The 20,924-nt window shown below is 42.4% G+C and overlaps 2 protein-coding genes across 2 annotated transcripts; both read right to left on the reverse strand.

Annotated features, from left to right (window-relative positions):
* Positions 1-35: 35 nt before the first annotated feature.
* LOC134069657 (myosin light chain kinase, smooth muscle-like) lies at positions 36-8,418 on the reverse strand. Its single transcript, XM_062525678.1, has 15 exons — positions 8,017-8,418; positions 6,616-6,753; positions 6,186-6,221; positions 5,735-5,862; positions 5,292-5,448; positions 4,697-5,008; positions 4,449-4,539; positions 4,156-4,359; positions 3,680-3,897; positions 2,690-2,813; positions 2,122-2,274; positions 1,891-2,020; positions 1,667-1,757; positions 1,263-1,403; positions 36-811 (listed from the first exon to the last, which is right to left on the reverse strand). The coding sequence occupies exons 1-15, from the start codon at positions 8,186-8,188 to the stop codon at positions 606-608; spliced, it is 2,301 nt and encodes a 766-aa protein (XP_062381662.1). The 5' UTR covers positions 8,189-8,418; the 3' UTR covers positions 36-605.
* A 5,010-nt stretch (positions 8,419-13,428) lies between these two features.
* LOC134069673 (EF-hand calcium-binding domain-containing protein 3-like) lies at positions 13,429-20,924 on the reverse strand. The gene is made up of 10 exons (XM_062525701.1): positions 20,720-20,924; positions 17,270-17,463; positions 17,044-17,111; positions 16,704-16,805; positions 16,167-16,235; positions 15,941-16,040; positions 14,871-15,004; positions 14,527-14,678; positions 13,942-14,067; positions 13,429-13,680 (listed from the first exon to the last, which is right to left on the reverse strand). The coding sequence occupies exons 1-10, from the start codon at positions 20,738-20,740 to the stop codon at positions 13,429-13,431; spliced, it is 1,218 nt and encodes a 405-aa protein (XP_062381685.1). The 5' UTR covers positions 20,741-20,924.

The raw sequence follows: 20,924 nt of genomic DNA on the forward strand, positions 1-20,924 counted from the left end.
CTAAGTTCTATACATTACTGATGAGACACCAGACATTCTATTTGAAATGTTCTGCTCTTTATTGGTTCCGTTTAAATATGCAGAAGTGCACTTGTAAGACTTCGTATAAAAACACTGCAGTTAAGTTTATAAATGTAGTCTACTCAAATATTGAAAATATACTATTGCTGAACATACAAAGATCATTCATTTATATAAAAATAGATCATTTAAGTGCTCCCGGTGCATCTGTAGTTGTGACAATTTGTAACAGTAACTGTGAAACCATGAATGTGCCTTGAAGCTGGGAGACATGTGGAAACGTGGACATCAAATAACTCATTGTGTTGGTGCGACGTGCAACTTCATCTAACACCAAATCCTAATGCAACATGTGGTGATGGGATTTAACCCATGTATAAGGCCGTATCCCCAGTCTTACAGTTAACAAACCAAAAAAAAAAAAAACTGTACTCCAACTCATGGTGTCTCTTCCATCAGGTCCACTTTAAACCACAACCTGAACTGTGTGAGGACTGATTTTAGTCATGATGATGCTTTGCTGGGGGGGGAGTTTATCAGCAGTTCTCATCTCCAGGAGCTCTTCTCACACATGCAGGCCTCTACTACATCTCCACCGTGAGGCGAGCTGAGCACAGCGCCTCCCCAAGGCTGTTGCTTGCACGACACTTGTAGACCCCAGAGTCCTGCGGCTCCACGTCCGACAGAATGAGGGCGCAGGTGCCGTCCTCCTCGTATGTGATCTGGGCCCGATCGTTTTCCTCCACCGGGTCTTCATTCTGCAACCACAGCACCTCCGGATCAGGGTACCCTGTTATTATTAAAACATCAACATCAGTAAAGGCACAGCCCCCCCTATTTTTCAACTTGCTTTAATTAGAACAGGCTGCTGCATATCAGTCTTGTGAATCTCAGGTATGCCAATTCTACCCTTTCCTTCTCCTGGCTGAGGTAATTGGGTTGATTACCTCCAAATCAACAGAGAACCTCATGTCTCCCGAGTCATGAGACCGCTCATGTGATTCCAGCTTAAAAGCTAACGTCTGCCCTGATGCGGTGCGCATGGTTGCCTTTAATGATTCTGCACGGTTTGGCTCTCTGTTCAAGTACAGCCTACCTTACACTTGACAGATAAGATTCTTGAAAGATTGTAGTCTTTTTAACTAATGCCCCTCATTCAAGCTTTACTCAAAAAGACTACAATCTTTCAAGAATCTTTCCCAAATCTTGTCAAAGTCTCTCAAGTGTAAGGTTAGGCTTACCTTGGATGTGGCACACAAGGCGGACCGTGGCGCCGCGGGGCTGGGTCATGTCGCGCAGGGTGCTGTGGAAGCGTGGCTCGCTCCTCAGGTCCTTGTCCAGGGACTGGACGGCCTTCTCTGCCTGTGGACTCAGGACCAGCTCTAGAGGAAGAACAAAGAGCAGATAGGCTATTAGGTGCTAGTAGTGTGTATGAGGCACAGCTGATTTTGTGGAATTTGTTTAGAGGCTCTTTCTAAACAGCCGGGGTAATTTGTTGCTAAGTTGGTTAAGTAGTCTTGAAACTGCCAGTTCAGCACACTGAGGCTTTATAGAGAATCTACAAAATGTGAAGGTATACAGAGAGGTTTAGATTCTATATATCTCATTGTGTTGGTGTGGTACTATTCCATGCGTTAATACCTACCATCAGAGGATGAGTTTGGAGAGTCTGGTCCATCTGATTTACTGGAAAGGAGGGTCATCCTCTGCAATGCAAGCACCGCCTTCCCAGCTTTCTGTGGTTAGACGTAAAAACATAAAAATGTATATTTAATTAGTAATGGGTAATGATTAAAGAAAGAGGTCAATGAATTGTTCATTTAAATAAATAAATCATTCATTCTCCGCTGGAAGTAGGTCTCTCCATACCTTCCATTTTTGTTTAGCCAGGAATCTTCTCATCTTGCCCTTGTTGAGGGATTTGGTTGCACGTGGCTCCGGTGTAGAGAAAGACGCCATCCAGGGGTGAGCCAGCGCTTCTTCACAAGATATTCTCTCTCTGCAAGGACAGTACATGCGCATTAGCAAAAAGCACAGCTCTAACAGCTGTTCAGCCACAGACTGAGAGAACTAGCGCTGTCTAATGACCACAGCACCGACCTCTGGTCCTTTTTGAGCAGCGAGCGAATGAAGTCTTTCGCCTCGTTTGTGATGTCCTCGAAGCTCTCGGGGTCAAACTCCCAGCGGGCTGCGGTCACCAGGGCCAGTGTCTCGGCATCACTGTTCCCCTGGAACGGAGACTCTCCACTCAGCCTAGCAAGAGTCCGTGAGAAAAGATATGAGGCCAAACGACTTGGAGGACGAGGGGAAATTACATAACATACAGGGCTGGAGGAAGGAGAGAATATTCAAGGCCGAAAACAGCATTTTAGGCCCTTTTCCCCTTTTTTATTTATTTTTTTACATCTTTCTCTTTTCAACAGCAGATGGCAGCAAAGATAAATTGAACATGTAAAGTAGTCTAGTGGACTTGTTTGGGTTTGCGGAGGGGAAGTGGGTCTCCAGACAGAGGCCGGACCCTTTTCTTCTACATTAAGTAAATTCAGGAAGGAACCCTACCAGAAGCCACCACAACCAAAAATAATCAAAAATTGCTCGCCTCTGCCAATGTTTGTGTTTACTCAATAACGAACAGCATGTTTTGAACAGTATTAGACGTGGTGCTCACAAGATATAGCAGATGACTCCAATGCTCCACATGTCTGTGGCCAGACCCACAGGCTCATAGCCGATCACTTCTGGCGCCACAAACTCGGGGGTTCCGTGCATCACCATCAGTGGGTTGTGTGGGTCTGGAGGAAAACCACCACAGCGGCAGCAAACAAACACAGTGGTGAAATCAGTTAGCATTTTTCTACCAGAAGCACTAGGTCAAAAAAAAAAAGGTGAAAGTCTCCACATTTGAGTGTTCACATTCAAAAAGCTGCACAAATGAAGTGTGGAAATTGTGGCTATGGGCAACAGCTTTGCAGCAGAGTGTGAGAGTGCTTGAGTTTTGTTACTGTGAGGAGGCTCTGAAGGTGTGATTTGCACATGGTTTCATCAGTACAGCATGTGATGGTAAATGCATAGCGCTTTGTACGTTATGACAGGATGTGTTTTTCATCTTAGAAGGGTGGCTGCACATGACTGCCATGATGGTCTATGTGGGTGTTTTTAGTGCCGAATCTTTCATGCCTTCAAAGAAGCCAGTGCTACCATGTGTCTCATGTCTTTAGCCTTCAGCTATGACGGGGGCCAACCCATTCCTGTTTATGCAAACAAAGCATGCAGATCTTATCTGTGCTTCTACTATCTACTACTCAGTCAGAATGAATGAGCAAGACGAGCACCATGCATGCCTACACAATTTGACATGTAAAAACAACAAAAGTTTGAATACAAAATTCAAAGCAACGGCATGCATAATTCTGTCGAACAGAATCGATTTGATTATCTTGCCATTATCAGTGCCACACTCACTGACTCACAATTAAATGAACAGGAGCTACAATGTAGCACAATAGTTTTCCATACCGAATTTGAATCCCCACTGTGCTTGAAGCTATTCTCTTCCGTCAGTTGTGTGAATTCTCTTGGCCACACAGATAAAAGTATATGTGCATCTGAACACAGGGAAATTGTAAATAAAGTCTCATGGCTTTTGGTGTTTCCTTACCCAGTTTGCTGGCGAGCCCAAAGTCAATGATCTTTACGAGTGTGCCAGTGGTGTTGACGCATACAATGTTCTCGGGTTTGAGGTCCAGGTGAACAATGTTCTTCTGATGGACGTACTGGATGCCCTCCAGGATCTGCTGCATGTAGCGCACGCTGGTGGGCTCAGTGTACTCAAAGCTGTCATCCATGATGCGCTCAAACAGCTCTCCACCCGCAATACTGCAGACATGTATATCAAAACCACGCTGAGCCGTTCTGGATTCTAGCCACTACAGTACAATTGTCATGGCAACAGTGGTTTTTTTTATACATGTTCCTGACCTTAAAGCCCAAGACTGCTTTGAACATTACAAAACACACTAAACATAATTACTGCAGCTATTTAAGGTTGAGTGATCAGAACAACAGCAAACGGCTCCATAAGCTAAACCTCTCCCATCCAAAATAATAGTGTGTGGGGATAGAGGATCAACTCACTAGTCCATGACCATGACGATCTCAGAGCGGCTGTCATAAGCTCCCAGGCACTGCACGAGTTTCGGATGGTGCAGCTCGTTCATCAGTGCAATTTCCTTCCGGGCCGCTGCTTTCTCTCTGGACCCACGTCCTCGGTAGAACTTTCCGGCATTTACCCGGCCTGTCTCTTTGTGCACAAGCCGGAACACCTGCCCAAACTTCCCTCTAAGGAATAATTGGTAGAAGATGTTCAAACACAGAGGTGGTTACGGCTGTGAGCAAACAGACTGATATGCGTAAAGACGAGCACTCACACTCCTAGTCGCTCATGAACACTGTAGTGATCCTTCACAGTGTGCTTGGTGTCAATGACCACATCCACATAAGACTCCTCTTGTGGACAATCTGAGGAGAAAAACATTAACATAACGTTACATGAAATGATGGCTTATGCAACTTAACCTGATATAATAGGCTACTAATGTGCAGAATGTGCATTTACAAACAGGGCTATAGAATAAACATAAACAGGGCTATAGAATAAAATCTTATTAGGTCTTGCCTTGTGTTTCCATCCTGATGGAGTCGGATTCCTCACTGGGGTCACTGACGCCCACGGAGTTGAAGGCCCTCACACGGAAGCGGTACTCCCCGGAAGGGTCAAGGCCCGAACGCACCCGGTAGCAAGTGTTCTGACACCGGCTCGTCAGCTCGGTCCAGTCCCCTGGCTCCCCAGGGCCTACCTGCCTCAGCTCGACCACGTAGCCGGTCACAGCCGAGCCGCCGTCGTAGCACGGGCCTGACCAGGAGAGCACCAGAGACCTGGAGGTCAGCTGGGAGACGTAGGGGCTGGAGGCTGGTGGATGGGGTCGGTCTGGACAGGACACGACACAAATGAGGAGGAACGAAGAGAAACCGAAAGAGAGACAGAGCACAGATCATTGACCGAGGACTTTGTGAACAGGCACCATAACTCCAGGCCAGATAGGATAGGAGAAGTAAACAATTTACAAATCCACTAGCTTCAAGTGTAGCCATTAGTCCGTTTGAAAGAGCTGTACTGGCCCCACGTCTCAAATTCCCATACCCCTTTGTGGTCTTTTGACTTCAACAATGGCCAAAGGCCATTACCGAGCAGCGTCCAATTAAGGCCTCACCTACGACACTGAGCTGGATGGTGTGCTGTGTGGAGCCTCTCCGGTTTCTCACGAAGAGCGTGTAACTTCCTGCGTCCTCTGGCCTGACATCCGAGATCTGCAGACTGCTGCTCTGCTGTTGACTCTTCACTCTGGAGCGATCCTCGCTCACCACAGCCTGTCAGGCAACCAAATGACATTCCACATTGGATTCAGGTCATACCCTTTCCCATTTCTCCTACTACAGTCAGTCATACTTAGCCTGACTCTCGCCAGACCCTTGTAGTTCCGCCATGCTCCACCAGAAGCAGACAGCGAACTACAGGATCTGGCGAAAGTCAGGTTAAGTCATACTGTAGATGTGCAGGAAGTTGCATTCATTGCTCTTTCAGGGGGCATTACTGGGTAACAGAACACATGAACAGTATATTGGGAGGGGAGTGAGTGAGTGAGTGTCTCCAGACCTGGTCTTTGTTGTGGATCCAGCAGGAGGCTACAGGCTCTGGGGAGTTGTAGGAGCAGGAGAGCTGAGCCGTCTCGCCCACGCGCACCTCCACGTGCTCTGGTGCCTCCTCGAACTTCACTGCTGGGTCTGAGCAGGAGACACACTGCATTTCATTGCTCCGCTCATTCCCTCTTCTAACTCAGCCACTTTAGAAATGTTCTTTAATGTTCTAACATATTTTATTACTCTGCCAGCTGCTCTTTATCTGGCATATGAACATAACTCATTTCCCTTTAGTTGGAAGGGGAATCTCTTCCTTCAAAAGTGGTACACCATACAAACATCAGAAATACACATCAAAAGCACAGATTACCTGTCAGGCAATGGATTTGATCAATGTACTCTTTCTGAAGTTTCACAGAAAACACACACACACACACACACACACACAGTAGTTCTCTATTTCTCACCTGTGCTGACACTGGTTCTCTTCTTGGGACTAACGACTGAAAGGAGACACAGGTGAATGAAACAAAAGAATCAGATTGGTCAATTACACTTAAGAGAAGCAGGGTGGTCATGTGATGAGGTCACCTGAGTTCATCTGGTGGGAGGGCATAACGTCGTTATTGGTGGGCAAAATGGTTGGACAGATTTATTTCAGGAAATGACACTTTTACTGGCATCTACAAATATTAATTAGATACAAATGAGCTGAGTTTGAAACACCAAAGCATCTAACTAAACAGAAATGTCTTGATCATTCATGAGCGTAATAAAAGTTATTTATTCAAGATGCAAAATCTACACTTTGTTAGGGTGCTCATCCCGTTGCTATCAACAAAGCAGAGAGTATGCCGTGTATTGTACGTCATGCAGAAGCTCACTGTCAGGCTTTACCTCTCTTCTTCTCTTCCCTGGTCGGACTCTTCTTTGAAGATGCCGCCAGCTTGCTGCTGAAAGAGTGTTTGACCTCTGGCTGCGGCTGTCTGTGGAGCTTGGTTTGATGTGTTTCAGCTGCACGCTCAGGTTTTGAATCTGGTGTTTACAATGCCGAGAGTAAATATACAAATGGACAAATATATACACAAAAGGAATGTCAATACTCTGGTCAGCCGGGTTTGTTGAGGGAGGATGGAACATAATGGAACGAGCAGTCAAAATATCCATATGCTAGGGAATGGCATGTCCATGTTACTACGAAGGCCATGTCAGGAAGTCATTAGATAAGAACCCTGAGAACAGGTCCCTGGGAGCAACGGAAATAGGGAATATTTCTCACTTGAAAGGATTTGAGGTTTGAAACAGACTGTGTCAACTAAACACAACTGAATGCCTTTCTCATGCATAATGTTGCTGAAGCAATCAGTTTGATCATTACTGAAATGAGTGCAGAGAACATGGAACTGAATAAATATTTGTATGAATTTATTCTTCTTTCTTTTTTCAAAATAATTGTTTAGAAAACTAAATGTGTAGCTATGACATGACTATAAAAACATTTACAGCTTTTTAAATAATCCTGGTGAAATGACATACCTCTCACAAAATAAGCATTTAAACCCTAATCAGCACTACCATCTGACACATCTGATGATGTATCTGATACCCTCAGCTGTTACTGTGCTATTTACCGTCACATGATTTGCACAACAAAGTAACCACATCCAAAAAGAAACAGGTTGTCAGACATTTGAAACTGTGTCAGTATCAGTGTCAGTAACAGTATCAACCATTTTAAGAAAAGGGAACTGTGATGTGTGATGAGGTGCTGACCAAAATGGAACACAGGATTCAACATTTCAATTTACACATGCTATATTCACACCAGAAGGCAGAATGCTATACACATGCTATATTCACATCAGAAGGCAGAAGACTGAAAATAAATAACGTTTGATTGAGAATAGTTTACTAATACAGGCAATGCTGTCACACACAGCAAGAGATGAATACAAGAGAAGACAGTGAGTGTATGGTTCTAGGAACTGTCTGTGAAGCTTTGAGAAAAGCCTGAGTCACAGTGTACGTGTGTTAACAGCAACCAAACAAATCAATCGTGTCATGAACCCACATCTGGGCCATGATGACCAGGACTCCTCTCTTCCTCTCCTAACAATGTCTCAGGGATGTGACAACCACCTATTTTGATTTGAACGCTTTCAAGTGTGTCCGCAGATCTGTCTGCATTGGCTTCCTGTCATTGTTGTGTCTCAATGCAAAGCATTATGCAATTGAGTTTGTGGGGGAGACCATTTAACCAGCCTGGCCCCACACCCATTACAAAAGCCCTGTTCTTACCTGTAGTGGATTTGGACTGTTCGTAGTCCAGAAGAAATGTGCTTTTCTCCACTCCGTTCTCTAACCTTTGGCCCACATGCACGGTCACCACCTGTGGTGAGCGAGAAGGCTTCAGGTCCATGCTGAAAGTGGACACATATGTTTTCTTCTGACCCCGGTTCTGTGAGGCCATCTTGGGGGACCCTCTCGCTCGAAATCACCACACAAAGACAAAAAAAAAAAGAGAGAAGGGCTTCTTCTAAAATGTCATTTCATCCTCCATGGTCCAAGTAGTCTTTTGTTGTTGTTGTCCAAAGGAATTCTCAGAGAGTCCTAATTCTCCTCTATGTTACTCCTGTTTAGGTTCTTTCAGTTTGAGCTGTGAATTGCGTTCCTCATTGAGACATCCTGCTCTCTGTGCGCTGCCACAGGAAATAGCTTCAGTTTTATCAGCGCTGATCAGCATGACCAGCCTCCCGGCTACTTCACTGGGTGAGAAAGAAAGAGAGAGAGAGACTGTGTGAGAGAGAGAGAGAGAGAGAGAGAGCACAAGAGAAAGAGGGGGAGAGAGGGGGGATCAAGAGACAGAGCGAAAGCAACAAAGACTGGCAAGAAAGACCAGCTACACACAGACAAAACCCACAGAGAGACAGTGGGTGTGGCAACCAGGTTGCTCACCTGGCCTGGCCAGGTAATCAGCACCTCCCTCAATACACAGTGAGCTCAGACAAGCCACCTGGGGTCAGAGAACTTACAGGCCACACAGATATTAAAGAGGGATTATTGTACATGATGGAAGCCAAACACAGGGGAGATTTATTCCATCCTAATGGTCAAAAACAAACACTTCTCCTTTGGATGGCTTTGTGCAGATGTTGGCCTAATTGTGTGAGTGTTAAGAATGTTGAAGAGCCAGTTGGAATATCCTTTTGTCAAACAGTACTGTATTTTTGAATGTTTGTGACTGTGGCACCACGCCCACACACAATTGCACTGCTTGTCAAAACTACACATCAACAATGACGTTAGAGCAGTTTTCCATACACTTAAAGCACTTTTTTGGAGGGGTGCAGAAGAGCATTTATGGGAATATGTCTAGGGCTGAGAACCAAAGAGGCGGAAGTGACATTTCGGTCAAAATTGAGTTATATATGTCACCTGAAAGCTCTTGATGAGCTCTCTTAGCTGACAAAATTATAGAAGTAAAATATTTATAAAAATATAGCTATTGAACAAAAACCAAAGGTCTTTAACTGTGAACATATATGAAGCAGTTAGATTTGTTTTGGCTCTCCTGTAAAGTTGGTGAAATGTCACTTCCGCCCCTTTGGTTCTCAGCCCTCGGTGTGTGTGTGTGTGTGTGTGTATACATGTGCCATAATGTGCCCAAAAACTGTTTTCTTGGTCCTTATAAGGAAGTGGGGTATGGGGGCTTAGCAGTAGGATCCTCCCATTTAGTGGGCTATCTGGACTGTAAACCATGCTGCCAGGCAGAGGCTCGAACATACCATCCTTTTATGTCCTAATCCCAGGGGAGAGGGCTGTTTTGCAGAGGGCAAAAGAGGCAGACTCCTCAATAACAGAAAAGACTAGTTGGGTGTTACTTTCAAGCGGGAAGCATCAGACACATTTTAACATGAAATGTGGGGGGAAATCCATCCATCTTTAAATGCATCTTGAGATGATGAGACAGCTCGTGAGACTATTTATAAGAATCTTTCAGAATCTAAACTGAAAGAACAATAGTAAAGAGATGAGTCAATCTTTCAGTAGAAATGGCTCAGAAAGGAATAATAAACAAAATTGCACCTGGTATGAACTCAAAACTCTTCTGGTAATACATGGTAACATGTCTATATATGTGCATTTTCTTATCATAAGCTTTATGGATCTTGGCTGTCAGCAGGGAAGTCTGAAATCTTTGTCCTGGGAATATTCAACTCTAGACTAGGCTAACATAAACATCCCACTGTCCAGTTACAGCATTTCACATTTTCTCTGTCAGATCAGGCAGTTTGTCAGATGTAGCACATTTGACAAACAAGGCTACAAATTATCTAGGACCCAAAGGGCCATAAATGAGAGAAAACTAGACATAGTCTTGATATGTCCTAGCTAATAATTTAGAGTATAGTATATATATGCACATACAGTAGACAGACAGACACACACGTACACCGTAAAAGGGAACAAACTGAACTTTCAGACCCTTGAAACACATCCCCTCCCACCATTGGCATCTGGAATGCATGATGCATGATACTTATCAGGAGGAAAGCACTCAAAAACCCAAACAAACACACACAGACAAACACACACATTTCTTATGAATTCCATGACCCAACTGGAATGGCAACTATTAGGCAGAGAGGAATGGGACTTGACAATGGTAATTATTCAACTTCCTGTTCCCACAGATCTCCAACCGGACCCTTCCAGATGCTAGAGTCATTACATTTTAGGGCTGCTCGATAGCAAAAATCATGACCACGGGTATTTTGATAAAAATTGTAATTACTATGATCAATTAATGATCCTTCATGGGGATGAGTGGGTCGGGGGGCATTAGCCTTGTGTTGTAGTGAAAAACATCACTAATTGGCTATAAGCCTATAGGCTAATAAGGAAAATAACGAAACCAAGCACATCCCTGATAGGCTGGCGGACCACTGTCCTCACACTGGGGGCAGATCTGACGTTCGCTGGCGTTTTTATCATTGGTTCTCTGTTGGTCCGCTGGCAGTTTGCCAAGAAATGCCCCATTATTTTGCCATTATTGGTCTAAAAACTTCTTCATTTGCTCAATTATACTTCATCATCATTTTAGTTAACTCTAATAATAACTTTAATAATATAATATGACAAGTTAAATGCATGTCACCAGTGGTTCGCTATCTGCCAATCTGATTTTGCTATCTGGAATAGGCCTACAGCAAATACATCACGTTGTGATTAGGCTTACGCTGTTCAAGGTTCAAGGTTCAGGATACTTTATTGTCATTTATGTAAAAAAAAAACATTATAGGAATTTGTTTCAGCAACTAGTGTGTGTTTTCAAATAAGATGGTGGTGTGTGGTGTATTCAGACATTTTGGATCAAATCCAATGGCATGTTGCTGATGATCTGATTTTTTTTCAAAAAGCTAGCCATTTCATAATGTCAAATAAAATAAAATGTCAAATACAGTTTTCAGCTCTGAACAAAACCCGTTCAGAAATTAGGCCATTTGAGCAAAGGTGGAAGTGTGAAATGTTTTTTTGTCAGTAGTTCTTATCTGGTCTGGTTTTGGAACCCATAATTTCACAAGTTCATAAAGTTGTGACCAACTATATATATATATATTTAGCATTCTGGCCAACGAATATGGTGAGGTAGCCTACATAAGACACGCAAAGTGCCTGGCCTATTTGTGTGGAAAATGCAGATGTTTGGCATTACATTTGTGAAGTCTTTAACTGCTGATATTACCTCAACGTACTGTACTACTCGACAGGTTTGTCTTTGACAGGGGTGTGTTGTTTCCAAGTGACACTTTAGTTTGGATGTTTTTATGCTCTCATGTGCACCCTACACTGTCTTATTTTGCCCAAGGGTTGCAGCCAACTTGCGTTTCACATGATATCTTAAAATTATGCATACTTTTATAAAATTAGCTCCCTAACATTATATCTAACATGACCAGTCTGTCACATAAACATTGTCTATGTCCATGCCATGGCAATGGATGACATAGGCTACGAAAAGTTTTTATCAAAATAACGGGCCAATGATAGATCTGATCAGGTAGCATTTTAAATTGCCGATTTTTAATTTCTTTTTAGCCACAAGCTCCGCGACCCATCACTCAGATTAGTACCACAACCCACTTTTGGGTTCCAACCCACCAGTTAAGAAACACTGGCCTAAGCTATAAACTTTCCACAATGTCAATATTATATTAGGGTAGTAGACTATTTACAATACAACATAACAATACAACAGTGTCGGCTGAGTAGGTAGAATAGGCAGATATAAAAATGTGCCTATTACGCGATTCTACAATTACAATACTGGGTTTTGTGTGTGTAATAAGATAAATGGGCATTGGCAGATGCGATAGGTAGATATATGTTTTCGTGTTAGCGAAAGCAGTAGCCTATTGTAAACTCACATGCAATAAAAAAAAAAAACAATAAGCCATGTAGCCTAGAACTGCAAGCATGTTTGCTGGATTGCTTATATTTCTGAACCCTGATATTTCAAACTAGTGTGCTGCAAGTGCATCAAGAAATGTCTCGCCTTTGACTGTTAATGGCGAAGAGTAGACTAGGATTTTGGGGTGGCACCTGGGGTGGCCAATTGAATCTCAAGGGTGGCCTGTGCCAACCGGAGCCACCCCTCTGGCTACGCCCCTGATTGCACCCATCCCAGAGCACATACTGTACAGTAGTGTATGAGCACAAATAGCGTTTATTTGGAAATATGGTCTATTCTGTATCTTGGTTGGTAAAATAGGTAAAGTTTTATTTTGAACACTCAGTCCTATTCTTTGGATTTGGACTACAAGAAAAGCACATTAGGGTCCAAATAACAGAAAAACCATGAACCAAACTCAAATTCATGATAGGGTATAAGTTAAGTTAGGCTATTTGAGCAATGTTACAGTACAACCATGGTTCCATGTGTGTTCCGACTGGATGATTAAAGTTAACAGTATTATTTGTGATCCACAACAAGTCTGGGCAAATTATGAATTATATGAACTTTTCCTCGTGTTGCTTAAGCGAAACCTGGGGCAACTTGTTGCACGTCAACCACATAACCAGTTCCAATTAAATGATTAAAGTTCTCAAGAAACTGATCATTAAAATTCTCTCGAAACTTCAGGTTGGTGTGTGTGAGCAACGTACGTGCACGTTACTCATCTTGCATTAGATCATCTTCCTGAATCTCAATGTTCTGATCACAACAACTCTGTAGAAATTACAAGACAACAAAATGCAAAAATACAAGACTGGACAACAACTCAAACTGAGTGTTTGTGTCGATTTTGATCCAATTTAACCGCTTTGCTATGTTGTCCACCCAAATTTTCTACCAGCCCACCCATGTAGTAGGCCTACATGTAGGCTAAAACCGGCCCTGAGACTAGTCGTGACAGTAGGCCTAGGCTACAGTATATCGAGTTCAAACTTTGGCAGACCTCTAAAATCCTAAATGAGGCATATAAATCTCTAATGGGCAGTGATAAATAAAGAAGATAAAGAAGCCTGAGAGAGCTTAACACAAAATGGCGGCAAGCCATGTCATTACTATCTCCCCGATCGTTCTGTTTTTATTCTACACATATTGATGAAGTCAGCATGCAACAGAGAGGGCAGAGGGAGGGATGTTTGCCTTGGTCTCCACAGGGATGAGATGCGATTGGTCATGCTGGTCATGCTGGTCATTGGTCATTTGCGCGGCACAGAGGAGGTAGAGGTGGGCGGGGCCGCGGCCGCCTCCACAATCTCCACCAGCTCGGAGATCTCCACCATGTTCCTCCGGCCGCTCCAGCTCCAGCTGTAGGTGCTGAAGGTCTCGGGGAAGTTGGCGCTGTTGGACAGGGTGGGATAGAAGTTCTGCAGGGAGCCCCACGACTGCAACGTGTCGCACCTCTTGCAGAGTGTCAGGCTGCCCAGGTATGAATCCACTCCCGCCTTAGCCTACAGAGAGGGAAAAGGCAGAAAATGGTCAACAGGGACCAAAGGCAATGAAAGTGTTAATACGAAACTGATATTTATAAATGGAGAAATGAATGCATGGGATTTAAGACCCATGAAAGATTACTATTCTGTTATTGATGATATTTGCCCTAGAACACACTGCTTGAGCATTAGTTACATTGGAGCGATATTGTTCAGATGTTTGTATGTATTACATGTATACTTTGGTGTTTGCATGTGTATACGTGTTGTGTGGATCACCTTGCGTCTAATCTGGTTAATGTCATCATAGGTCAGCTCCTCTCTGTTCTTCACCTTCAGATGGACCTTAACTTTCACAGGTGTGACCATTTCATTAGTCTTCATCCCTTCCCGTTTGATTGTTAGCTGTCGGAGTGGTGGGGAAAGAGCACTGTTCATGTTCCACAACCACATGCATTCTCTGTCACTGCTATACTGTATAGTGCAATGGAAAGTTGCCAGACCCTTCCAAGTTTTCACATTTTCTTATGAGTTTGGACTGGGATATTTCAGTCTTTTATTTTATAATATTTTTTATAAATGTACAAAACACTCCAAATACCTGCTTTTTGTGGAGTATTGGAGTATTGTGTGTAGATTGATATTAATTAAAAAATGTTAAGATAAGTCTGAAACATAACAAAATGTGGAAAACTTGAGAGGATCTGAAAACCCTGCGGATGCACTGTGCATACTTCATGGTACCTTTCAAAAACCATTACTTTTCGCTGACTTTGACATGTGACATCTATGCACAACACTGTATGCATATACATCTCTACTTAAGCTTACAGACAGGTAAGTATGTGTGTGTACATGACTAACCTGTCTAATGCGATCCTCTATCTCCAAAGTCTTCTTGCTTTTAGAGGATTTTATATGCTGAATCTTTGGTGATGACATGTATTTGTTGTGCGGCCTGTAGGTAGGATTCAGGGAAGGTCGCTTGGAATAAGGGCTCCTCGTATCGTCAGTGCCTTGGATTAAAGAGACAATTTTGTAAATTGTTGTAAAAATATAATGTTTTGGGGCTCAGACCATATCTGCGGTCATGCAAATTCAGTGATTAAAATACTTCATAGATCAGACACGTCACTTTGGGCAAAAGTGTCTACAATAACCATAACCATAACCATAGATAACTTTGTTGTAACCGTGGTGATGCTAACAATCAGGCAGGATGTACTTCAGCAGCTGTCTGGAATGCAGTCCCACCAGGTGGGCTCCTTTGGCATAATAGGTGATCACGTGATTGTGGTTCTCCTCGTTGGGCACTCCATTCAGAGATTTTCTTTTATGAAACCTGTGCAATTACCAATAAATATAGTTCCAATATAGTTCCAATATATACAGTCTGTGCAAAGTCTTAAGTCTAACTAACTCGAATTTAATATCCAAGTAAAAACTATTTGCAAATTTAACACCAAGAACTTAAGTGCAAACATTGATGAGTCAGCTAAATACTTACAGTACACATACAACACCATAGCTATTGTTCACACACATTTTGCTTGTTGACAGAGTTTCCTGGGACTAGAATACTTTAAATCATTGATTTACTGTATCTCTAGCATTTAAAACATTTAAGAGGAGCTTGGTAGTCTACAGAGATTGAACAGCACAGAGGTTAAAGGTCACCTGGCCCAAGCGAGAACACTATTTTGTTTGTCATTGGTCCCATGCCTATGCCAATTATGTCTCAGAGAAGGGAGAAGCGTGTTACACAATGATGGTAGATATTAAACTGAAGCATGTTAAAGCCTTAAATAAGTCTACACTACATACATTAAAGAAAGCTAAGACATAAAGACTGAATCTTTATAAATCTATTCATTATGGATTATGGATTATGACAAAAACTGTTCGGAAATTTGTTGGGGAAACTGTAACATTACAAGTTCACAGATACTATATGACCATTCACTGGCAAATACTGAAGTTCAAAATCAAACATCTCAGGATATGATGTTGGCTCTTCCTATCATTGTGCAGCAGAATTCACCAAGCGTTGGATTGTTCACCCACTAATAGGGAACGTGAGCTGGGTTCAGACCGTCGTGAGACAGGTCAATTTTACCCTACTGATGGTTGTTGCAATGGTAATCCTGCTCAGTACAAGAGGAACCACACTCTAAATCTCCTCAAACTAGTAGAACCTTTTCACCAGATAAATGACAGAGTAGTAGAGGCTATGAGGTTACACAAAGAGCTGCGCTGATGGCGATGTGACAGTGTTTACCTCATGTGCTCCCCAGGTGCAAAACTGGGAATGTTATCTGCATTCAGAATACTGTTAAGGGTTCTAAAACAGTGTATGTAAGGCTCAGCCTCAGGGTCACCTAGATAGACAGAGAGAGAAGGGAGGGAAATGGAATTATGTCTCCACATTACAGCTGACCACCAGAGTAAATTCAAACTTTAGTTAATAGGAACAGTTTTCAGGGTTTCATCGCAACCAAACTAACCTTTCAGACACAGTTTGAATTTTTGCTTATCCGTGACGACTGAAAGAAACTTATGGAAAGCCTCATCATCTGAAAACAGACAAATTCCATTCAAACAGTCTCACAAACAATGTAAAAACTAAATATCCCCCTATAACAAGCTAAGACTTAAATTAGTTGCTATTTTAACCCTTTAAGGCTATTTGTGTGTCTCTCTCCTTTACACATTTAAATACAGTACATGTGTATATATTTAATATAATTTCCAGAAGGTCGTCTGTGACAATATCCACAGACCCAGACGCCATGGCCGTGGCATTGGAAGCCCTGTGGAGAGCTTCTATCTGTCTGTGTGTTATCTTGAAAGTAGTAAAGCACAGGAGGCTGACGTATGAACTAAAACTCATTTCTACAGCATTCAAAGCATGGTAGCAATACAAGTTCAACCCTACATCCGAACTCATACATCTTCATTCTCCCCACCGGCTACTACAGTATGTAACATTATACTGACACCTAGTGGTGTGGCTCCAAGTGCAGACACAACACTTTGCTTACCATCGTCACTCCAGGCTGTGTTGTTCTGCTGTGAGCTGGTCTGTACAGGTGACTGCTCATCTGGAAGTGATCTCTTCACATGCCTGTAAGCAGCCTTAAATGCTGCAAACGACAAAACAGGGGACAACACTGAGGTTGATAGTAACACAGAACAAATATATTTGTTTTAGCTGCTATTTGACAACAAAATGATGGGGAAAAGTATCAAGATCCAAGATAAGATGGACCATTGTTGTATCTGTTTGAAATGATTTGCTAGATTTTGAATTCAGGCAGTCACACATTTCAAGATAATAAAACTATGCTGTAGTTGCCATGTCTTTTGGCTTTGTTCCCTCACCCTCCAAATGCTCTTCAGAGAGTGGCTGGTCTGACAAGCAGGACATCTCGCCCATGGTCCCAGCTCCACTGAAATTAATCAACAGACAAAAAAGACCTAAGAGAAATTCTGCAAAGCTGCAGAGTTCACACAAAATTTGGGTATATACAGTATAGGCCACCCACTGGGTTGCCGCAATCTTTAGATAACATAAAAAAACTGAAACTCAAGACTGTTTCCCACTAACGGTAAAGCCGAAATGTCCTCCATGCTTTCTGTCCCAAGTAGGCTTCCGTCCTTCAGGAGGCCTCTCTCCTCCCTGGCATCTTTTGCGTCACTTGTCACAGATGTGGGATCAGATTTCCAAAAAGAGAATGTTTTTTTCTTCTTTTTGGTTGCTTCATCGGTAACAGGGCTAGACTCCTCAGGTATGAGGCTCTGCTGTGGGAGACATTCAGATTCAGTAGCTTGATTAACTGTACTGTACAACCCCAAATCAGAAAAAGTTGGGACGTTGTGTAAAATGAAAATAAAAACAGAATGTGACCATCTACTATTCTCAAAAACCCATATTTAGACAACATATAAAATGCTGAAAATTACAAATGTCATTACTTCATAGATATGTTAACTAGAAGTAGTACAAAATAAGTAATTTCTTTCAAATACTCGCTGAATATATTTGGTAGTTTCACAGTTTTTCTAAAACCAGACAAATGAGAGATATGGCACAGCAAAAAAAAATAGTATTAAACTCCGTCAAAGCACACAGTGATTTGACTACAAGTTGTGCTGTTTGGAGGCAAAATGTGCTTTTGCTGCATGCTTTAATGTTTTCCCAGTGTTAGAGTGTTTTGCGAGCAAAACGTGTGCTCCTGTCTAGACTTGTGTGTTGTTTTTTTGAAAATGTAGAATCGGAGTTGACACAAGCAATGAGGTGATCAAGCGTGGAGAAAATTGTGTAAAACTGTGGTAAAACAAGTTTGTTTTTCCTAGGAACTCTGTGACACGGATGGGATGAAATTCTCACTATAGACACGTTCACAAGTACAGTTGTCCTTGGGCGCTGGCATTTCTGAGAAAAACCTATACACAACATCTGATTCATTTGGTTCTTCTGGGTTATTCACTGATAATGGAGTAATATCCATGTCCCCTGTCAGTAAATGTTTTCATGCAGGCAGTGTGTGGTATATGGATGAGATTATGCCCTACATATAGTGCGGATGAACCCATTCTAAAGTTGGCTAAAAAGAGTATAAAATCATCTTTTGGAAATTGATCTTAATGCCTTCAGTATAAACGAGGAAATATCCTAACTTTAAGGACACTAATTTCCTTTGTGAATGAATAATGCATCCTAAATAAATAAATGTTCTTCCTTAAAATACAGGGGTCATAAGTATTTGACCCCTATGTTAAATTCCCATAAAGGCGGCAGATTTTTTTTTATTTCTAAAGGCCACTTATTTCATGGATCCAAGATATGCATCCTAATAAAGTTCCCTTGGCCTTTGGAATTAAAACGTCATCACATAACCTTCACCATACCTAGAGATCGGCATGGTGTTTTTTTTCAGTTAACCTATTAGCTGGTTTGATGCTCATTGAGCTCAATGCAAATCAATCCTTCTACTCCGTAAGAGGATCTTGGGCGTGTATTATGTCTGTGCTTCTTGCATTCTTGTATGGGCTTCCCCAATATACCCTACAGAAAGATATAGCCTACCTGATATACCCTTAGTTATTATTAGTTCACATGTCGCTCAAACGAACATAGCTCAGAGATTGTCTGAGATCCCATAGTGTGTGGGGTGTCCCTACCTAGAGTGTCCCTCTCTCTGATTATGGGGTGCTTCACTTGAGTGTTACGTGTGTTGTGTGCGCCACTGTTTTTGCAGACCCTGTGGTTATCACAACATCTGGCGTTGCGGTGGAATGACTCTAGTAAGACCAAGGTAGCAGCAATTCCAGAGTGGGGGAGAGCATATGACACGTTTTCATAAATATGGGCTGAGATGAAGGGAAGGACCCAGATTAGAGGACTGGTGTTGATTTAGTAATTTGCCCAGACTTGTTATAAAATTGTGATTCAGGACGATGATCCAATAAAAGATGAGAAACTTCCAGTTTCTTGGGAACTTAAAGGTGTTGGGTGACGTCACGTCTGTTGACATTCAAGCAAAACAGAGAACTGTCTCACCCCTCCCTCCCCAACCCTTCCATGCAACTGAAACTCTCCTGAACCTGCATGTCGTTGGTGATTGGCTGGACATTTTTGCTATGTTTCATGGTCCACACTTGCACCAGGCTTTGCCTATTTTGAGCCTGGGCTGTCTACAGAGACTGTATTTTTTTTTACAATGTATTCAGGGGACAGGCCCAGGGGCGTAGCCAGAGGGGTGGCTCTGGGTGGCACAGGCCACCCTTGAGATTCAATTGGCCACCCCAGGTGCCACCCCAAAATCCTAGTCTACTATTCACCATTAACAGTCAAGGGCGAGAAATTTCTTGATGCACTTGCAGCATACTAGTTTGAAATGTATTGTAAATAGTCTACTACCCTAATGTAATATTGACATTGTGGAAAGTTTATAGCTTAGGCCAGTGTTTCTTAACTGGTGGGTTGGAACCCAAAAGTGGGTTGTGGTACTGATCTGAGTGATGGGTCGCGGAGCTTGTGGCTAAAAAGAAATTAAAAATCGGCAATCAGATATATGATCAGATCTATCATTGGCCCGTTATTTTGATAAAATGTATTCGTAGCCTATGTCAGCCATTGCCATGGCATGAACATAGACAATGTTTATGTGACAGGTCATGTAAATATAATGTTAGGGAGCTAATTTTATAAAAGTATGCATCATTTTAATTTAAAAGTACTTTGAGATAATATCAGCAGTTAAAGACTTCACAAATATAATGCCAAACATCTGCATTTTCCACACAAATAGGCCAGGCACTTTGCGCGTCTTATGTAGGCTTCCTCACCATATTCGTTGGCCTGAATGCTAAATATATATATAGGTCACAACTTTATAAACTTGTGAAATTATGGCTTCCAAAACCAGACCAGTTAAGAACCACTGGCAAAAAAACATTTCACACTTCCACTTTTGCTCAAATGGCCTAATTTCTGAACGGGTTTTGTTCAGAGCTGAAAATGAGCTGAAAACTGTATTTGACTTTTTGTCCAATTACAAAGACATTTGATGTGAGAGTATGGTCTTTGTCCTTCTTTGTCCTTCAATTTATGATATGGTGCGTGGTGCATGGTTTTACTTATGCATGTGTGCTAATTTAACAACTTGAGCCTGTTTCTGTTTATCTAGATGCCACCCTTGAATTAACCAGTGCCCCACTAGGGCCGCCCTTGTTACACATCTCTAGAATCGCCACTGCATGTAATACAATTACACACTTACAAAAAAAGAAAAGAAAAGATATAGACTTATTACTCCATTTGTTCATGAATTTGTAGCCTATATGGAACATTTGGTCGCCCTCAATGTTGACTAGCTAGGCTACTGCCTTGATATGGAATGCCCAATATGGCTAGTCTGCAAAGAAAACCAATGGAGGGTCTTACAGGTCAGTTTAACTTCCGTTAAGATTTAAGGTGTATTCTCATGAATTGTATTCGATAATGTAAGATACTTATTGTAGGTTGGAGACCTACTTGGATGCTGTAGCCTACCTCTGTTACATTGTCTGGCATGGTGCGCGTTTCGATTTGTCTTGGTTTTTGAGGCGATGTCAAATGAGCTCTGGGCGCCGAAGGCACCTGATCCAATGATGGAGGTGACAGGCAGGAAGGCCAGGGAAGTGGGTCTCAGCACCCACAAAGCAAACAGTTTCGACTCGCCAAGAATCGCGTTTTATTTGTCACAATGGAGCACAGC

The sequence above is a fragment of the Sardina pilchardus genome, chromosome 22, assembly GCF_963854185.1.
Source record: "Sardina pilchardus chromosome 22, fSarPil1.1, whole genome shotgun sequence".
Lineage (NCBI taxonomy): Eukaryota > Metazoa > Chordata > Actinopteri > Clupeiformes > Clupeidae > Sardina > Sardina pilchardus.